Genomic DNA, 18,101 nt, shown 5'->3' with positions numbered 1-18,101 from the left:
TGAGGAGATGGAGACTTTTTTCACCTTCCTTTTTTGCTAACAGCCACTGGCATATCTCGAAAGCCCCAAATTACAATAGGATCGTCACCGAAATGCTAAAACCTGGGTTCACATTACACATAAATATAAAATGTAAACACATCACTGATCAAAAGAACACAATCAGAACTTTGAATATTATTTGCCAATGTTCATAGTAGGTCATGAAGAAACAGTATGGATCTGACATTTGATTTATTGCACACACTGATATGTTCAGTTAATCAAAGCTGCTCATACAGACATCAGAAGACTGGTTTATAGTAATAGGGTGTGTGTGTGTAGTTGTGTGTTTGGGTGTGATTTAGACCATCATATTTTGATTAGTTAGCTTATATAGTTAATAATAGTTTCAAATTATTTGATTAAAAAATCTATCAGAATGGTACAAATAAAATAAAATGTTAGTTTTGCTCTGTAAACTGAAATCCCCATTTGTTTGAATGGACTAGAAAAGCACGCACACGTGTAGTTGTAAACAGCAAAGATCTGAGACTATAAATATCATTTTGTTGTGTCTGAGTAAACAAAAGGCATCTGTTGTATCCTAGCTGATAGCCGGAGAGTGAAAGAGTGCGCTGATCAAGACCTTTAGATACGAGGGGTTGCTAAGGAACATGAATTCACACGTAGCCCGTTTCCCTCTACAGCAGCTGCGCCTCTTTAGAGCCCGGTAATGCATTCAGCTCAATCTGCCTAGGACCATGTGCGCCACATTCAACAACTGCTCTCCTGTGGTGCCTCCTAAGACAAAAGGCCTCAATGATGCTCTTAAGTTGAGGCCAGATTGAACGGTAGACACGTTTACAGGCTGGAAAACTGGAAGGGTCATTACTAGATAAACACAGACAAGAGGGAAAAGAGGGAGACAAAAGAAAGAGAGAGAACACAAAGCGCGCTGTTTTCGAGGACTAGCTGCATGGTCTTATCAGGACTCCATGGGACATCTGCTGCTGCCATAGTGTTAGCTTTCATCTGTTTGTTACATGAATCAGGAGGCTTTGTAACATCGGACAGCTCTCTGTGATCAGAACAGCAGCTATAGAGTCCAAAACACTGTAAACTGAATATTAACCATAATTTTACTTTGACATTTTCAATTATAGCCATTTACTTTTGCGAGTGGGCAACTGCCATGGGGCGCGGTGACACTTAAGCACCTTCTTAAACACTGCTATACTGTAGAAACAGAATACAGAAATATACCTTATATTTCATCGTTTTGATTGATGGTCTGCGTTTTCTTATTCTCATAGACAGGAGGCCAAACATTTGGTGCTGAACTATTTCCAGCATAGCTGACTGGAGTTTGATTGGGAAAAAATCAACTAACTGAAACATCAAGTGTAAACATGAGGTTTTGCTGATGTTTATGCTGATCTATCACTCCCTCAGATTTTAGGAGATGGGATTTCTTTCTAGCCAGCAAATCATACAGAGAGAAATCAATCAACGAAGACACAGACATACTAATTTCTTCATAGACAGTAGCCTGAATAGTTCATAATGCATCACAGCTGCGAGACATGTAGTACTTTGTGTCAGGAATGGGACTCTGTCTCTCAGCCTGCAATCACAATTGCTATTTCTAGCATTCTTCGCTTTCTGGGGCCTATGAATAAAACCTTTCTAGATGCAAAATATCGAGGTGAGAAGTCTGAGGAAAATGTGGAAGACTAACTGATGTAAAAAATAAAATCAGACAAGTTGAGAGAAAGTGGGCACAACAAAAATGATAAATTAAACCACTTCACCACAAGATGCCGGAATGTGCAAACACAAATAGCGAAACCTCTGGAAATCATTTACCATCCCAGAATGATAATATATAACATATTGGAGGAGTATTAGATTGCGGAATTTTTGCAATTCTCTTCAAAGCCAGAAGATTCAACTCAGTTCAGCTTCAGAATACTAATTCAGTCATTTTAATCTGGCGCTGACCAGCTCTGGAAAATCGGTGAAATTGCCCCAGTACACGTTGTTTCTAGATGCTGCTTGAGTGCCGTGGTCGTACCCCCCTCAGCCACTCCCACCCAGACTCCATTCAGACACTTTTACTGCCCATGCATGTAATTATCAAGTCAGTCAAGTCCTCCTCTGCATGTCTTCTTGACTCTTGGCATGCAGCCATAGAGCTGCTGGGTTTTGGGATGAAGCAGATGACACAGTGTAATGTGTGATGTTTAGTCTTAATAGAAACTTGTGAGGGACTTGTTTGGTTGGTTGGTATTTGTTGGGTTCCTTTTTTTTAATATAAAATAATGACTTAATCTCAGTTTTAATTTAGCCAAATAATGTGTCGTGTTATTAGTATATATGTGGTGTGTAATATGTGGAAATTGCATAATACTGCCAGCCACACATGGCGTCTGCTGAGAACTGGTGGTGACTGACGCCCATCCGAATGGCTCACAGTAGACATGGACCAACTTATCACATCCACTGGCTGGAACTGAAGAGCATAATTTCTGTCTTGCGTTGCAGTCTTGGCCTGCATGGAGGCTTGATTTTCACCCTGCAGGGCCCAATGTGATTATGGCTGATTAGCTTATTACTCCATTGCTCACAAATAATCAGCAAAGACCCTAATACAAGAACTCATGATGTTATTTTCTGTGTTGCAAAGCTTTTCATCAAATTTGAAACAAAAACATCAGACCCTCATTTCAGTGACTGAACTTAACCTCCTTTTACAGAGAAACTCATCTTTCACTCATCATTTTTTTTTCTTCTTTTCTCTTTGACTTTGACAGACTCCCTCGGTGGCCCATTCCCATCCACATCGCACCGATGCCACCACAAACCCAAGAGGTGCCTGCCTATCCAGTGTGGCAGTGTCAGTGGGCCCCTTCCCATCAGCCCACTTCTCTTCCATCCAAATGCCAAGGGTTCCCAGATTGTTATGGACCTTGCCCAGAAGACGGTCAAGAGACAGGCCAGTTTCTGCAATGCCATCACCTTCAGCAACAGGCCCATAGCACTGTATGAGCAAGTTCGCCTCAAGGTAATTTATTCGGTGTCAGAGTGGAACACTTTAGTAAAAGTCTGAGAACTTTAAAACTGTCAAAACTATTGAACTGTTTTTATCTTAAGTCGACGCCTAGAATGTCAAGTCCCAGGATGTAGACTCAATTATACTGTGTGAATCAGAATAAAAACTGTGTAGAGTCAAATAGGTAGAAGATGAAAGCTGAGGGTAACGTACAGCTTCTCTGTGAAATCACCGTCAGCACAGTTTTACTAAATTCTAGAAAATAATGAAACCTTTTCAAAATAATACCTGCAAACCCACCTTGGCTCTCGTCTCCCCAGATTACTAAAAAGCAGTGCTGCTGGAGCGGGGCTCTGCGTCTGGGCTTCACCGCCAAAGACCCATCCAGGATAAACCCAGAGAACCTGCCCAAGTATGCCTGCCCAGACCTCGTGTCCCAGAGTGGCTTCTGGGCCAAGGCCCTGCCTGAGGAGTTTGCCAACGAGGGCAACGTTATCGCCTTTTGGGTTGACAAGAAGGGCAGAGTCTTCTACCGCATAAATGAGTCCAGTCCCATGCTGTTCTTCAGTGGAGTCCGCACAGCTGAGCCCCTCTGGGCCCTCATTGATGTTTACGGTCTGACCCGTGGAGTGCAGCTGCTAGGTAAGAAGAATAAGAGAGCTGAACAAACCAGGTGAAGCAGGAAACTGCCCCTGGGACTGGATCCACACACTCAGGGGCCCCAAAAAGCCCATGTTTACTGCTTTGGTCAGTCAGTGGTAATTTGATTAACTGATTAAAATGAACTGAAATAGAAAAGCACTTAAAGACATATAATAACATACAATATTCTGTTTGACTGAATCAAACAAACAAGATATAACATGTTAAGCAGTGAACATGTTAATTAGTTGCTGCTGCTAGTGGGTTAATAAGGCATTTTTGCGAAGAGCATGTTGCAGGTGTCCTGCGTGCTCCGTGTTTCACAGTGAGCCACAAACCGACCACTTAAAAACTTTTAAAAATCTTATCTTGTGTCAGCTCCATGTATTTTGGCACAATCTTTTATCATCAGAAGGATTATGATTAATTGTTCCTTTTTGTCACATATGTCATCACCACTCTTTCTTTGATGGCTTACCCTGTGAAGGTATTTTTAGATGACCTCACACGCTGGTGCTTTCACTTTCCACATTTCTGTAAAAGACAAAGCAGGTTTTCTTCTGTCCTCATGTTTACAATAAACAGGTGCTTTCTAGAGGTTACCTCCCTGTCCCAGTGTACAGTAAAGCCTTCCATGAAGTAATGGAATTACAGCGAACAAAGGCTATCTATATCTGACCAATATTTGGCCCTCATGTTTACACGAAAGCAGCGGGGGGGGGGGGGGGGGGGTCATGGGGGTGTTGTGCATTATCAAGGTATGCTAGGTAGCTTAGCATACATACCACAAAGACAGAGCACAGGATAGCATGGTCGAGGCTTTGATGTGAGGGAATGTATACACATATTTCTTTTCCGTGGAGATTCAGTGCTGTCATCCCCTCCGCTGTTGTAAAAATAGACCAGGGGTCACATGTCCCATAGATAGCACATTTGATTGTAACTGTGCACTGTGTTGATTGACACTGGTATCTGCAGGCTGGTGGGGGTGGATATTTAGTGTCTTCAGTATGAGGGAATCCATATTCCCTCGTGGTTGATAACTCACAGTCCTGTTGCCATATTCAACACACTCTGTCTCAGTAAATTACTGTTTGCAGAGGGGAAAAAAACAGTGCCTTATCAGATAAAGGGACACGCAGAAAATGGCTCAAGTATCAAATAGCAGAGGCCCATTTGCCGAGACTACCACCCCAAGGTTTTTTGTGATTGAAGCCTCTGTAATGCATCTTTCTGAAAAATGTCTGACCCCTTTGTAACACTGCTTCAAGCACCATTTCAGTCAAAAACTTGAATTCTTCTTAGCCAGTCTTCAGTAATTTCTACTGTCTTTTTACAGTAAGACCCTATGCAGGGCTGCCTACAGAGCAGGGGCTCCTGTTCCTCAGGGGACCGACTGACTGACATCTGCCCCCACAAACAGGGGCCTGGTCAGAGGGGTGGAACGCTACTGAAGGTCGAGCTAGAAATACATCATCTAGACTAGACATGGCCCCTTTGTGATGCTCAATGGCCAATTGTGTCAGCTCTGTGCATCACATTTCTGCGCTCAACGCTCCATGAACCTTTCCCTTTCTTCAGATAAGCCCTTGGGCTTTCACATCTGAGGCCTTTCCCTCGCTTTCACTCCTTATTTTATCTGGCATTTGAGGAGCTGTTGTTTTTTTTGTTTTTTCTCAATTAAAGTCATAGCTTGGGAGAGAACAGATATAGCAATACAAGTGGTAAAAAGGTTTTTTCTATTTCTTTTTATTCCCTCTAAACCTTTCAATATGTAAGTACCATCTTAAAACAAATTTTGTTTTAGTTGTTGCTGAAAAAGCACCCTTATGCTTTGTTGCTTTGATGACCAAACTTCCCCTCCAGGATCAATAACATTTACAGTATATTCCCTTTATTTCAGCATTTTTCGGCAGTGAGTGAGATTATTCATTGTGCCTCCTTGGAAATACTATAATCCTCGCTACATAAAGATTGAATTAAAATTCTATGGTGGATTAAGTTTTTTCCCTCAAAGACATTTTGTACAGCTTGTGTGTGTGTGTGCAGCCCTTTCGTAATGTAAATTAGCAGGAGGCCTCTGGTAGTGTCTCTAGTGTCTCCATTCAGCAGCTATATTGCTACACACAGACACTCACACACACAATCGTGCCTATGCCCTCAAAAGCAGCTCCCACTGCCTGTTCACATCAGCCATTCTACCTGTTTTCATATCACTTTATATCACTCTCCTTCCAGCTGTTGCATCATGCTGCTCAGTTTATATTGCCCATTTTATTTAATGGCTCATTGTACTCACTGTCAGTATAAATTTTTTTCATGAACAGTTAGGTGGGTCTTTTGCTTTATCATGACTAATGGTTAGACATGTGGAGGGCAGGTCTTGTCACGGGAGATCTCAGGTTGTTGTTCTACCGTACAATGTTTTCACCTCCTGCTCTCACAATCCACTGAATTAATTTTATCCTGTTTTGTCCTTTATCGAAGACAAGACAGTTTACTACAACCCATACATAAATGTATGGGTTGATTCTGACAGCGGTATTAGAGAATGACTTGACTGGAATAAAAGCAAAAGGTATGATTTGTATGTGTATACTGTAAGTATATGGTACACTTTGAAATGAATTAATTGATAACTGGTCACAAACAAGATGTAAACACGACGTTAATCGTGTTTAAGTGTGTTAAGAGTGATTCAGAACAGTACATCTGTGAGTGGGAAAACCAAAACAATGAGCTGAAAGAAAACTCTGCTTAAAGCTAGATGGAACAAGAAGATAATTCCCTGTGGGTTTGTCACTATGAGCAAATCCGTTTACTAACAGTACACATAGTCATTTGACCCATTGTTAATATAAAAATATTGATCAAAGTAATTACAGCTGATTATGAAAGACATAGAAATTGTAGCCACTTTATTTTGAAAGATTTCTTTGCCCATATTCAGAGCGACTTCTTGCATGTGCCTTTGTGTCTCGAGCTTTATCATCTGTTCGCCATCCTGAGGCTGTTCTGAGGTCAGCACAGAAGGAGAAAGCGAAGGATGACCCCGGGCGCCATTTTGAAACGCCTTTGATGTAGAAGATTGAAATAGAAGCCGTATCATGTGATAATCCCCCCCCCTAGGAATCAGCACCCGGATACATCATACATGACAGGAACAAGGGGGGCAGGGCTGATTTAGTGGTTTCACACCTCTGCAACCATGATGACAGCAATTAAGATTGTCCTCTCCCACCCTCCAATCTGCTAATGAAGCTGAGACGTCTACAGCGCAACCCTTGCTATCAATCTTATAACACAAACAAATACATGCACACCCATTTATTCTGAAGAATCCAGCATGCGTACAGATGATGCTGGTGACATGCACAAGTTCATAAAGACATACATGTAATTTTGTCATAGGAGTGATTTCTTCCCGCCGTGTGGTGCTTTGCTGTGATAAATCTCTTCTTCTTACCAGCATATAACTATGAACACATTCATAATTTAAAGCTTCCGCTTCAGATAATGGTGTTGGATATGGTGACATTTCTGGTTGGTGCCTGAGGCAGCAGGTGATTGACTGCACCTGGCCTTGAACAGGGCAAATACAATATTATGGGGGTTTGGCAGGATAATCTTTGGGGCAGACTGAAGCTGTCCCCACAGGCCTGAAATCCAAAAAAGCCAGGAAGGTTGTTTCATATATAGTTATGTCGGAGGTCCTAAGGTTAGCTGTCACTCTCACATGTACACACACATACACACACGTTCGCACAGCAGGACTTGACATTAGGAAGGAGGCTGAGTAACTGAGTAATTCCAGCTGTTGTGAAGCCTGCAGGACTCAGATTGTATGAGTCAGTCACAGTGGAGCTTTAATCAAGAGGGGCCCTCTGTGGGACTTCCCTGAAGGACAAGAGAATAAAGTCTGATTGCAGAGCCTTGAGGCTGCTAACACCTCTCAACCAGGCCGATTCAGAGAAGCAGTTGGCCAATCTAGCTGTCACCCCAAAGAAGCAAATCAGCTACATGGTGTCATGGAAGAGAGACTAATCTCTGTAGTCCATCAGGAAAACTACATTTACGCTCTGTGGTGAAAACACCAGACCTCTGTCATCTGCGGTGTTATGAGAGATTGTCCGCAGGTGATGGATTGAATTACACAGTAGCTCTTGACCGCAGAATGAGGTCCCGTTGCGCCATCAGAAAGAAGCAACATTTGCTGTCACTCTAGATGACCGGCAGAGCAGCTGTAAGTAATGAAGGAAAATTTTAAAAACGGCCATTTTTGTCAAATCAAGCAGAAAATATGATGCAGCCACGTCCTAAAGGCTCCTCTGTCTGCTATGCATCTTCTGTATATATGATACCACAATCTCCACCTCTCTTTTATGTAACCACGCATTGTTTATTGCGAACAAATCACCAGTGATTGCAGAAATGTGCTTTTGTGTAAAGATGACAGATGTGGGCTAGGTGAAAGGAAAACTAATCCTGGAAACCAAAGTGCTTCAGTGAGAGTAAAACAATGTGTGAAGGTTTGATGGATGAAGGTGCGGCAGGCCCGGCTCTTTGTTTGCGTCTTTTACAAAACCGTGTCAGAAGAGCGAGCTTATCTATGACAGCGTGTCATCTCGTGAGGCAGGGTTGTCCTGTTTTGAACCTTTCACAACATTTCAGTGTTGACGAGGCTAAAATAAAGGATGCCATCTGTGATGGAAATAGCACCCCTCGTGTGTTCTTGTGCAGCTTTCCAGCTGGTTTGGTTGAGTGATGGTGGAACAGTGGCTTCCCTTCACTGACTTTGCAGGTGTAGGAAATGGTGATAAAGCACGATTTTCTTAGGTGTCAAAATAAAATGCAGGCCTTGTCTGGGAGCAATTAGTGGTGCAATATGTTGAAGCCTGATGGAAACAAATGTAAGTCTCTTTCAGTTTAACAATACTCAGTGCAAAGGACAGATAAAGGTAGGGAATTTCAAACAAGCAAATGATTATACAATATTCCAGATTTCCATCAGATGAATGTTAAGGGGTGTGTGTTTGAAAGGGGCTTATGATGATGATGATGATGAGTGGGTTGAGAGAAGAGTGGTGCGTGTGAGTGATGAGAGATAATAAAAAGAAGTGGGTTAGCATAACACTCATCAGTGGTATAATTTAGTTTGCTTTTCCCTTCCCACATCAGTTGAAAATGTTTTCTTTTGCCCATGGCAAGCGGGAGACTAATTAACATGAAAAACTTCTTGCATATCTAATAACAAGCTGATCCAAGAGATGAGATGAGACAAACTTAAAATTCAGACTTAATTGTAAAAAGTCCAAAAGTGTTCAGAGTAACAAACACTTTTTAATTGTGTCTGGAGTCAATAAAATCTTTGACAACGTTTTTTTTTTTTTTTCTCCCCTCTGGTGTTATAAAAAGCAGATTTTGAAAACTAAATAACTCTAAACTTCTGAAATACTTAATGTTCTTGTACTTTCGGTCACTGACCGTACTTTCGGTCACTGACTCCGCTCCTAGAACTGCGCTAACATGAAGTCATCTGGAATGACAAAAGTATACTGGCTACAATTGTTGTGTTAGCAAAGAGAGAGAGAGGGACAGACGAGGGTTCCCATACTTCAGGGAGAAATGATAACTTGATTATTGCGAGCACTTGTCTGGTACTGGTGTTTGACTTGGCAGGACTCAGCCTCCCAGTTAATAGCAGCACTTAGAAATCCTGATGCCTCACACAGACCATCCAACAAAAATACACAAAGCAGCAAAGACGGTGTAAATCGGACTTTTTTTGTACTCGTTTAGGAAACGTAGTGGGTTTAGTGTTGTAAAGACCTCTACACATCAAGCACAGAAGATTTAGCAATGTGTTTCTTGGCTTGAGTTTACTTCATATAATTTATGATGGTTGTTGGTTAGAGAGCTCAAAAGGCTAAGAAGAACAAACTGAATTTGTATGATTTGGCATTTCGAATCAGTTTTAAATTACTGTACTTTGGCTGGATTCTCCAGTACACTCATTTCCTCTTCAAAGAGACAGATTAGTAGATGTTAGTAAAATAATTCCATTTTGAACTTTATCAGCAGTGAGAAATTGAACAGATTACTTTTAATGGGGGCGAACTAAAGGTAACTTCAAGATTTATGTGGAGTTTCCTGTTTATGCTCAACTCTGTGTGTGTTTCCTGTGCTCAGAAGAAGTGACTTTACCCATAGTTCAAAGCATAATATTTAGTGAAACACCCAGACGAGGAGTGCTGAAGCAGTGCCAGTGGAATCAGCACTATATTTACTGTACCCTGCTTAAACACTTTTAGACCAACGACAACAGTCACAGGGTTTGTGAATGTTCCTCTATGACACACTTCTAGCAAGCTGATGGCCATCACTGTGCTGGATCAGAAATAATACTCTAAAAGTAGGCAGCCATGTTTGTCACGTGCTATGATTATGCTTCCATTAAAAGGATAATTCCATTTTTTGTAGTTTTGCCCATCATTCCTACTGGTGATACACAGTGACTTTGATAAAAAAAAAAAAAGAAGTCTGTTTTAAATAAACCAGAGGTTAGCCAAACTTATTGGAAAAGAAGACAAGGCAAAAGGTGGAACGATTACCTAAGCTGTCCGTTGTAAACAGCCGTCACAGTTTACTGCCCAACTCCCTGGTTCAGCTTTGATTTCCTGGTAATTACATTACTCACTTTTGGTTTTACCTCTAAATAAAGATAATTAGATTAGAGCTGCAACAGTTGGAGGATTAATCAGTTAGTCAATTGACAGACAATTAATCAGGAACTATTTTAGCAATGGATTATTCATTTGAGTCATTTTTCAAACCACAGTCTGGTTCCAGCTTCTGAAATGTGACAATTTGCTGTTTTTCTTTGTCACATATGATAGTAAATTGAATATATAAAGTTTAAGCTACAATAAGCAAATTGAAAACATCATATTTTCACTATTTTTTAACATTTGATGATTGATTAATTGAAAAAATATAACACTGACATGTTATAACCTTATGAAGTTGATGTTAGCAACCGTTTGCCTATTTACACATCTAGGGGAAATGCCTGACTCTTTAGCAGCTAAATGCTCCACAATGTTTAGCATTCTGTCATTAGCTTTGTCTGTCTGTTGTGTGATGCTGAGCAGGTAGAGTTTCTCGGCATTATCAGAAAACTTAAGTCCTCAAAAAGGCTTCCTGCTTCAGCTGGATCATATTTCACAAAGTGACTTAACCCATTGTTAAAATGAAAATCAGAAGTAGCACAGCTTTAAGTGCTGTATCACTTTTCTGAAAATATGAATGATAGCAAAAGGTTTGATGTACATGTGGTGAGGGTGTCAGTCTCCTTCCAGAAATAAATAATTAGCCTAATAACAGCCTTCCTCCATGCTTGAGCATAGGAATAAACCAGGGGGCTTTAATATAAGAACCTTATGATGGAGGTTATTAGCGCTGAGGTACTGGCATGCTGATTGGCAGAGAAGGGGTGGCACATGCTGAATTCTGACGATGACCTAAGGGACAGGGCTTTTGTGACTTACCGGGCGTTTTGCCTGGCTCTTTGTTATGGCCATGTGTCGCCCTGGGAGCCTGCTGCTCTTTCCAAAAGCCCCGGGTTCAAAGCTGCCCAGCCCGGATTGGGCCAGTGCCAGGGAATAAAGAACATCCCAAACATCTCGCACAAAGACCCTCTGACTCCATCTCTCTCTTCAACAATCCCTCTCTCACTCTCTCCCTCGGTTGTTTTATATCTCGGTCTCTCACTCACTTGGCCGGTCAGTCTTCATTTCTTAATCCCCGGGTCAGTCACTGAACTATACGCTGCCTCTTTCTCTCTCAAAGACCCTGTGTTGTCTCCCTGACTCCCTGCTTTATCTGTTCATAGCAAAATCTTCCCGGATATCCATCTCTACCTTTGGCCCTCTTAGCTAATCCCAGCTGACCAGTTCCCTTTACATCTACTGTACATCTGCTCCTCGTGTCCTCTTGTCTCCTCTTTTACTCTCCTCTCCTCTTTTAACCTCTCCCTTTTCAAATTTCATAAGATCGTTCTTTCCATTTTCTCTTTAGAGTTCCAGCTCTCTCTTCACCTTTGCTGACATCAGATGAAACCCTCCAGAGAGTATGGATAAAGATAAGCCCTGTGAGATAGAATGTGTGCGTGAGAGAGAGCAAATCCCCCACCTCCACCCCCCTTCTCCAACACTGGCTCAAACCCCTGGCACGTTCCATCTGCTCAGGCTAGCAAAGCCACTAAGCCAGCCTCTCCCTCTATCCACCTCCCCATGCACAGCATTAGCTAACCTGCTTTGTGGCTATTCCCTAATCAAAAACATTTACAGCGTGAGCCAAAGCCTACTGTATGTGGGCCAAAGTAGACATGCTGCCATTCTCCGTCCCATCACCTACCACACTTGTCCACATATTTACGCTGGATTAGCCCAACAGGTTCTTAATTATTCTAATCAAAAAAAAACTCTCAGGAGGAGGAGGAACTGAGAAAAAAAATGAAAGCCAAATGGGTTTCAATTTTTAAAAAGTCTAATGAAAGAGCTGACCCATAACTTTCACGCTCCCTGTGCATGAATAAATTAATGGTTCGGCCCAACAGGTGCTACATTTGGTTTGAAATTCAATCAAAATAAAGAATCAGGTGATGAACCCCCCCCTCCTCAACCCCTCCAGGCTCACAGTGTCAGCAGCTGCATCTTCCATGGCCCCATTACAATGTCAGAGAGAAGCAAGCGCACACACACACACACACACACACACACACACACACTGCTGTCAAAATGCTAAATTCTGGCTCTGGCCAATGGGAGAAAGCATCTGTGAGTGGTGGATTTGAAAGGGACCAATAGGACAAAGGGACTGTATCAGCTAAAAACGCAGGTGCACCACGATTAGCGGGCAGCAGCTGGTGAGGTCACAAACGGACACAGATACACACACACTGAGTACACAAATACACACACACACAAGCTTTTTCAAATGCACAGTAAATGTTCTTTCATTCCTCTTTCTGTCCTCCAAGCTAACAACAAGCATTAGGAGCACATACAGTACAGCAGTGCCTCCGTCTCACCAGCCTTTGATGAATAAAGGAGCAAAAAGAATACATGGCACAGAAGCCAATATGGGTTTGAAATGACTACTCTTTGAAAAGTGAGAGAGGCAGAAGAAGCGGGAGAGGATATAAAAAGGAACATAAACCCTCAGAGAAGCTTTTTGAAAATAGCTGATAAAAGACTATATTTTTTAGAGGAATCAATTTACCGTGTGTATGAGTTTGTGTTCACACAGTCAGCATTTGAGTTAGAGTCGGAGTGACATGGAGAGAGAGAGCAAGATGATTTGCAGCTCTTTGGAAGCCTCCGCTGATTCCTTTCAACATAAATCCAGCGCTGTCACAGGCAGCCATCCTTCCCTTCCCGGCTTTACCTCTCCTCTCTGTTCTCTCTCCATCCGCTGTTATCCCCCCGAGACATGTCATCATCCTCTCCGCAGCTCCAGTCGTGCTGCATGTCCCGGAGGTCTTGCAACAAAGTCTGTCCCAGCGTAATCCAATTTTGGATGAAGTGATGGGCAGCGGAGAAATGGCCGTCTCTGGAACACGCTCACAATTTCGTTTGGTGATGTCATTCAGATCCCTCAATAATTCAGAACAAGTGAACCACTGACAGCTCGGCTTCACAATCGGTTTGTGGTTGAGCAGTTAGTGTGCCCGCTCCCCGACTCCATGGCCAAAGGAGAGGCCTTCCCCGTTCATCCAAGAGCAGAATCTGAGGCTCGAGCCACATTAAGGTTTCTCTATTTCATTAAAGGGCTCCCTTCAGCAAATGGCTCTCTGTCTGACGGAAATGCCATAAAACCAGGAAATGGACTACATGGCAGATTGAGCTGTTCAATTACAACTTAACAGCCATACGTTGTCAGGCTCCGTTCATTTCCACAGCCCTGTCCCCTAAGTTCTGGCAAGGGTTTTCATGGCGGCTGAGAGTCCATCAGGGGGAATTGATAGCAGAGGAAATAGTAGATGAAATCCAAGCTGGCATGCTAGTCATCTTCAGCTAGCCTCGGGGACTCACAGTTAACTGCTGCACACTTCTGAGCAGAGAGGTGTTTAATGGTTGATTAGCAGTCTCTGGGAGCTGCCTTGTGCACCAAAGGCACTGTCCTCTCCATTTTATGCCTCTTTGAAAAATCAATTAGCACAATTACAGGCCCTAAGTTCCATTAAACATTAATCACACAGCGTCACGCTCTGGGTTAGCGGCTAACATTAATTGATGGCTGACATCACTTTGAGGGAGCAGCGATACTATCTCAGCTTTACAATGTACGAAGGCTCATCAGACAGCATTTCAGTGAGGATGCAGAAAATCCAACATGTCACTCTCAGGGGATCAAACACTGGGGAGATCGCTGTCGTCTCCAGTTCAGTTTAACACATTCGCTGTATGATATGTGATGTCAGTCACTGTCTTTGTAGTTGACTAAGGTATGCTTTTAGGTTGGCATAGTAGAGGTGGTTTAAGTTAAGATGTGGAACTGGATCTTGGATCCTGGAATGACTTATTCAGTGACAGTGTTTTGAGTATTGCAGCTTAATGCTTTTTGGGTACTGAACAGATTGTGTCTGTAGCACCAAGTATTAGAAACTGTCACAAAGGTGTGAAGTCGGAGAAACCCCTGGTGCTAGAAGTAATTTTCCAGATTTCCAATTTCAAAGTTTTCTTGTAATTATAGTCTCAATTTTCGATGATTAGTTTTAACATTTTTTTTTTTTCATTTTAACTTTAAAGTCTGTTTTTTTCCAGCAATTTGATTCGGCAGGTGGTTCTGAAGTGATTTAAAGGATAACTCCAGTGTTTTTCTTTTTAACCTGAGTCTCATCTTTTTGGGTCTAAATGATTAATATGGACAAAATTGTTTGGAATCAGTTCAGTATTCGGGGGAGAACGCTGACTGACAATTACAAAACAATTCAATGTAATCCAAAGGGACATTTGTCCACGTCAAAGTGCTTCCACTAAGAGTTCTTGTTTTTTGCCACGGACAGGTTCAGATTGTGATTATGCCTGACAAAATGATGGATAGGATTCCTACAGAGAAAAACGTGAGTCTGACATGTAACAGAAGTCTTGTTCAAAGAGAAGTCTCTCTCTGAAATCTCGCGGGAGGTGGGCTGTTGCAGAGAATCAACAGTAAATGTGAGTGAGAGTTAGAGATAGAGGAGTAACATTACAGAGCTGGAGGACAGATATCGTAGCTTACTGTTATCTAAAAGATCAAAAAAGGCAGATCCATTAAACATTAATCACACAGCGTCAAAGGGAAGCTTCAGGTTTATACAAAGCTTTACCTGTAGCTTTTGCTCACTGCTGGCGTTTTTCACAATAGAATTTTAAAGAACAACTTAATGTCCCCTGAAAGTCCTGTTTTTGCTGACCTCCAATGATTTAACTCAATGTCCAGGAATACTTCAGGACCCCATGACGTCACCACTGGGCAGGTTACAGATGCCACAGAGCACACTCCTGAACACACCCAGCGGACATGAAAGGAAGGGAAGCGAATCACAGCTCTTCAGCCTGCTGTTGAGTTACTCTTTGAGCTCAGTAATTAGATGTTTCTTATTGAAATGCATCATCGAAATGCATAATTGTAGCTGACTACTAAGTTGACAGCTGAGTTTTTATGTTTTAAGTTGTAGCTTTGATGTTTTAATCAAAGAACCAGATACTTTTTGCATAGTTTCTCATCTTTTATTTTGTTGTATTTTTTGACCATCCAGGCCTTTGGAAGTTACCCCCAAACCTACCAGTCATTGTCTGTGCAGAAAATGAACATACACCCACACACCCAAATAAACTCCTTTGACTTCACAACGGTATAGAGAAATGCTTGGTCAGATTCGTAACCTTTTCTATTTATTCTTTTTTTTTGTTCACTACTTTTCATACATTTTCATAGAGGCAGTTCTTGCATGATGGCTTTTGTTTAGATAGCATTTACCATTTGAGAAGTTTGGTTTCTCTTGCTTAATGAAAAGAAGTATTCTAACAACTCTAGTATAAACACTAGTATAGAAAAAGTGATACCCAGTCCTACCTGTTGGTAATCTTTTTAGTCAGCAGTGTATATGTAATATATAACCCTTTATTTGTTTAACAAGTTCTCACGTGTGTATTAATGCTTCCTAAGTATACAACCTGATTTATACATGAATTAAAATAATTATACCCTGGATAAGACACTAATCTCACCATATACCTCTGCTAATTTTTTTCAGCTTACCACTTGCAGTTATTAATTAGTAACACAATCCAGAGAAAACCATATTGAGAAACAAAATACAAATGTCGAACCATTCCTATTTCAGCCAGCCAAACGTCTGCTTTCTTTAGGGCTGTCATTAATCTGTCTTCCTTTGGCTTGCGTCCCTTTCAGCTGTGGGACGGCATCATAAGAGGCTTGGCTGCTCTGTTTTCACTGCTGCAGTTTGCAGTTAGCAGCAAGTTGCCTGTCCCACAGCCCTGGTAATTGAAGCTAAGAGGTTTATCTGGAGTCAGGCTCTCAGGTCGTGGTCAGATAGAGGGACCCATAGCTGACCAGGACTAGAGAGACTCTCCAGAGACAAGGAAGCGGCTGGTCGCTGTCTTTCATCCCCCATCCTCCCCCAGACCCTGCACTCCTCCACCTCTTAATATGACTGAGGAGGGTCTCTCAGTATCTTCATAACCTCCTTTGTGGGGGGAGAGGAGGTCATTGCTGCTTTCTTTTTTGTCTCTTGTTTCCTCTGTCTCTCAGTCCTACAAATCCGAATGTGCATACGTCACTCACAAACCCAGCCAAACACCAGCCCACAGAGTAACATGGGTCTCTCTCAGGACACCAGGCTAATTTTACCCCCACCACCAGACCAAGAGGGGGTATGTGGGAGGGAGGAGGGGTGGGAGCGAGAGCGAGGGAGGGAGGGAGGGCACATTTAGAGGTGTTATTTTGAGCAGCCGTGTCGAAGCGTAGGATGAGTCTATAAGCAACCTGAGGGCAGTTTATCAGAGGTGGAGTCGTGTGTGTATTTGTGTGCATGTGACTACTACTCCTGCTATTAAAGACATGTACAGATGTCAAAGGCTCTCACCAGAGTGATACTATACTATGGCTTACAAGTAACACAACCAAAACACACTCATATTAAAAGTAATCTGTTCTCCATCTCTCCACTCTGACATTAGTTCAGTTTGATTCAGTATGCTTTATTGGCATGAATGTAAGATGAACAATATTACAACATCGCCAAAGCAGTTCAATAATAACAAGAGAAAAAAGAATTTAATTCATTAAGTAAAATAAAATGTGTGTGTGTCTGTGTGTGTGTGTGTGTGTGTGTGTGTGTGGGTATAACAGGCAACATCACAGTTTGTCACATTCAGTGATGTTGTTTTAATTAGGAGTCCCTCAGTTTGTGACATGCAGTCACGTATTGTGCAGCTAAGCTTGCTGCATGTCCCTCTCCTAATAGAATCTGTTGCGTGTCACTGTCTTTCAGCTGTTTGGGATTAACAAATCAAGCTTCTTAAATTATTCCACTGTGATATTGTTAAAGTGGTCACACTTCCTGAAGAGGAAATGTATCTCTGTCTCCACTTCACCTGTGGTTCAGTGACCACAAACTCTTCCCTCTGTTGGTGGCCAGGACTTGTTCTTTCTCTGTGGTTACACTGTGGTCAGTAAGTCTGGGTTTGGTCAGGATCTGTCTCTGCTTTGTTTCTCTGACAATAAAGAGATACTCTGTCAGTTTATATTCATGGTTTAGGGCCAGAAAGCAATTAAGTTTGTTTTGAGTTTTGGTTTGATTCATTGGTTTGAATGTTCCAGATGGGCATCTCATGTTCATTTAATAATTTGGTTTACTCTGATTAGGGGTTAGAAAGCAGTGCTGGTTTGAGGTTGAAGGCTCCTGGGTGTTATTTGACCAGGGGGGGTTCAGTTCTTTTGTTTGTAGTGCCTCAGATCTCAGTGTGTCTTGGGGCCTCAATTTGAGATATAACCAAAATTTTTTTCTTTTTTTAGTTAACAATCAGTGGCTAACAGCCACATTCGGCCCTGCATGCACTGGTTGATATTTTTCTTTGGATGTTTAATGATGTTTTTTGAATTCACTGGCAGTTACTGGAGGCACTGATTTTGAGCCTCAGGTAATATAGGGTTTGATCTTAATGGGCGTGTCCTAATTTGAACTGATATTTGGTTTCCTGAGATCTGGGCTTCTACTGATAGTTGATGATTTTAGATTTGTTAAAGTTGACGGTCAATGCCTCTGACAGTATGGCTCCAGGAGGTCCAGACGCTGCTTGTGTAGGTGTCAGCAACACAAGGTCATCAGCATAGCACAGGAATGCCATCAGGTCCA

At 42.0% G+C, this 18,101-nt stretch overlaps 1 protein-coding gene across 1 annotated transcript in view; it reads left to right on the top strand.

Annotated features, from left to right (window-relative positions):
- neurl1aa (neuralized E3 ubiquitin protein ligase 1Aa) overlaps window positions 1–18,101 on the top strand; it is a 40,040-nt gene that overhangs the window by 7,414 nt on the left and 14,525 nt on the right. Inside the window, exons 2-3 of the mRNA XM_041035535.1 lie at window positions 2,796–3,046; window positions 3,355–3,676. Of these exons, the coding sequence (XP_040891469.1) occupies window positions 2,796–3,046; window positions 3,355–3,676 (573 nt within the window). The remainder of the gene's footprint in view (window positions 1–2,795; window positions 3,047–3,354; window positions 3,677–18,101) is intronic.

This window comes from Toxotes jaculatrix, chromosome 4 (genome assembly GCF_017976425.1).
Source record: "Toxotes jaculatrix isolate fToxJac2 chromosome 4, fToxJac2.pri, whole genome shotgun sequence".
In the NCBI taxonomy this organism is placed as follows: Eukaryota; Metazoa; Chordata; class Actinopteri; family Toxotidae; genus Toxotes; species Toxotes jaculatrix.
The sequence above is the reverse complement of the archived record's forward strand: the minus strand, read 5'-3'. Positions and strand labels throughout refer to the sequence as shown.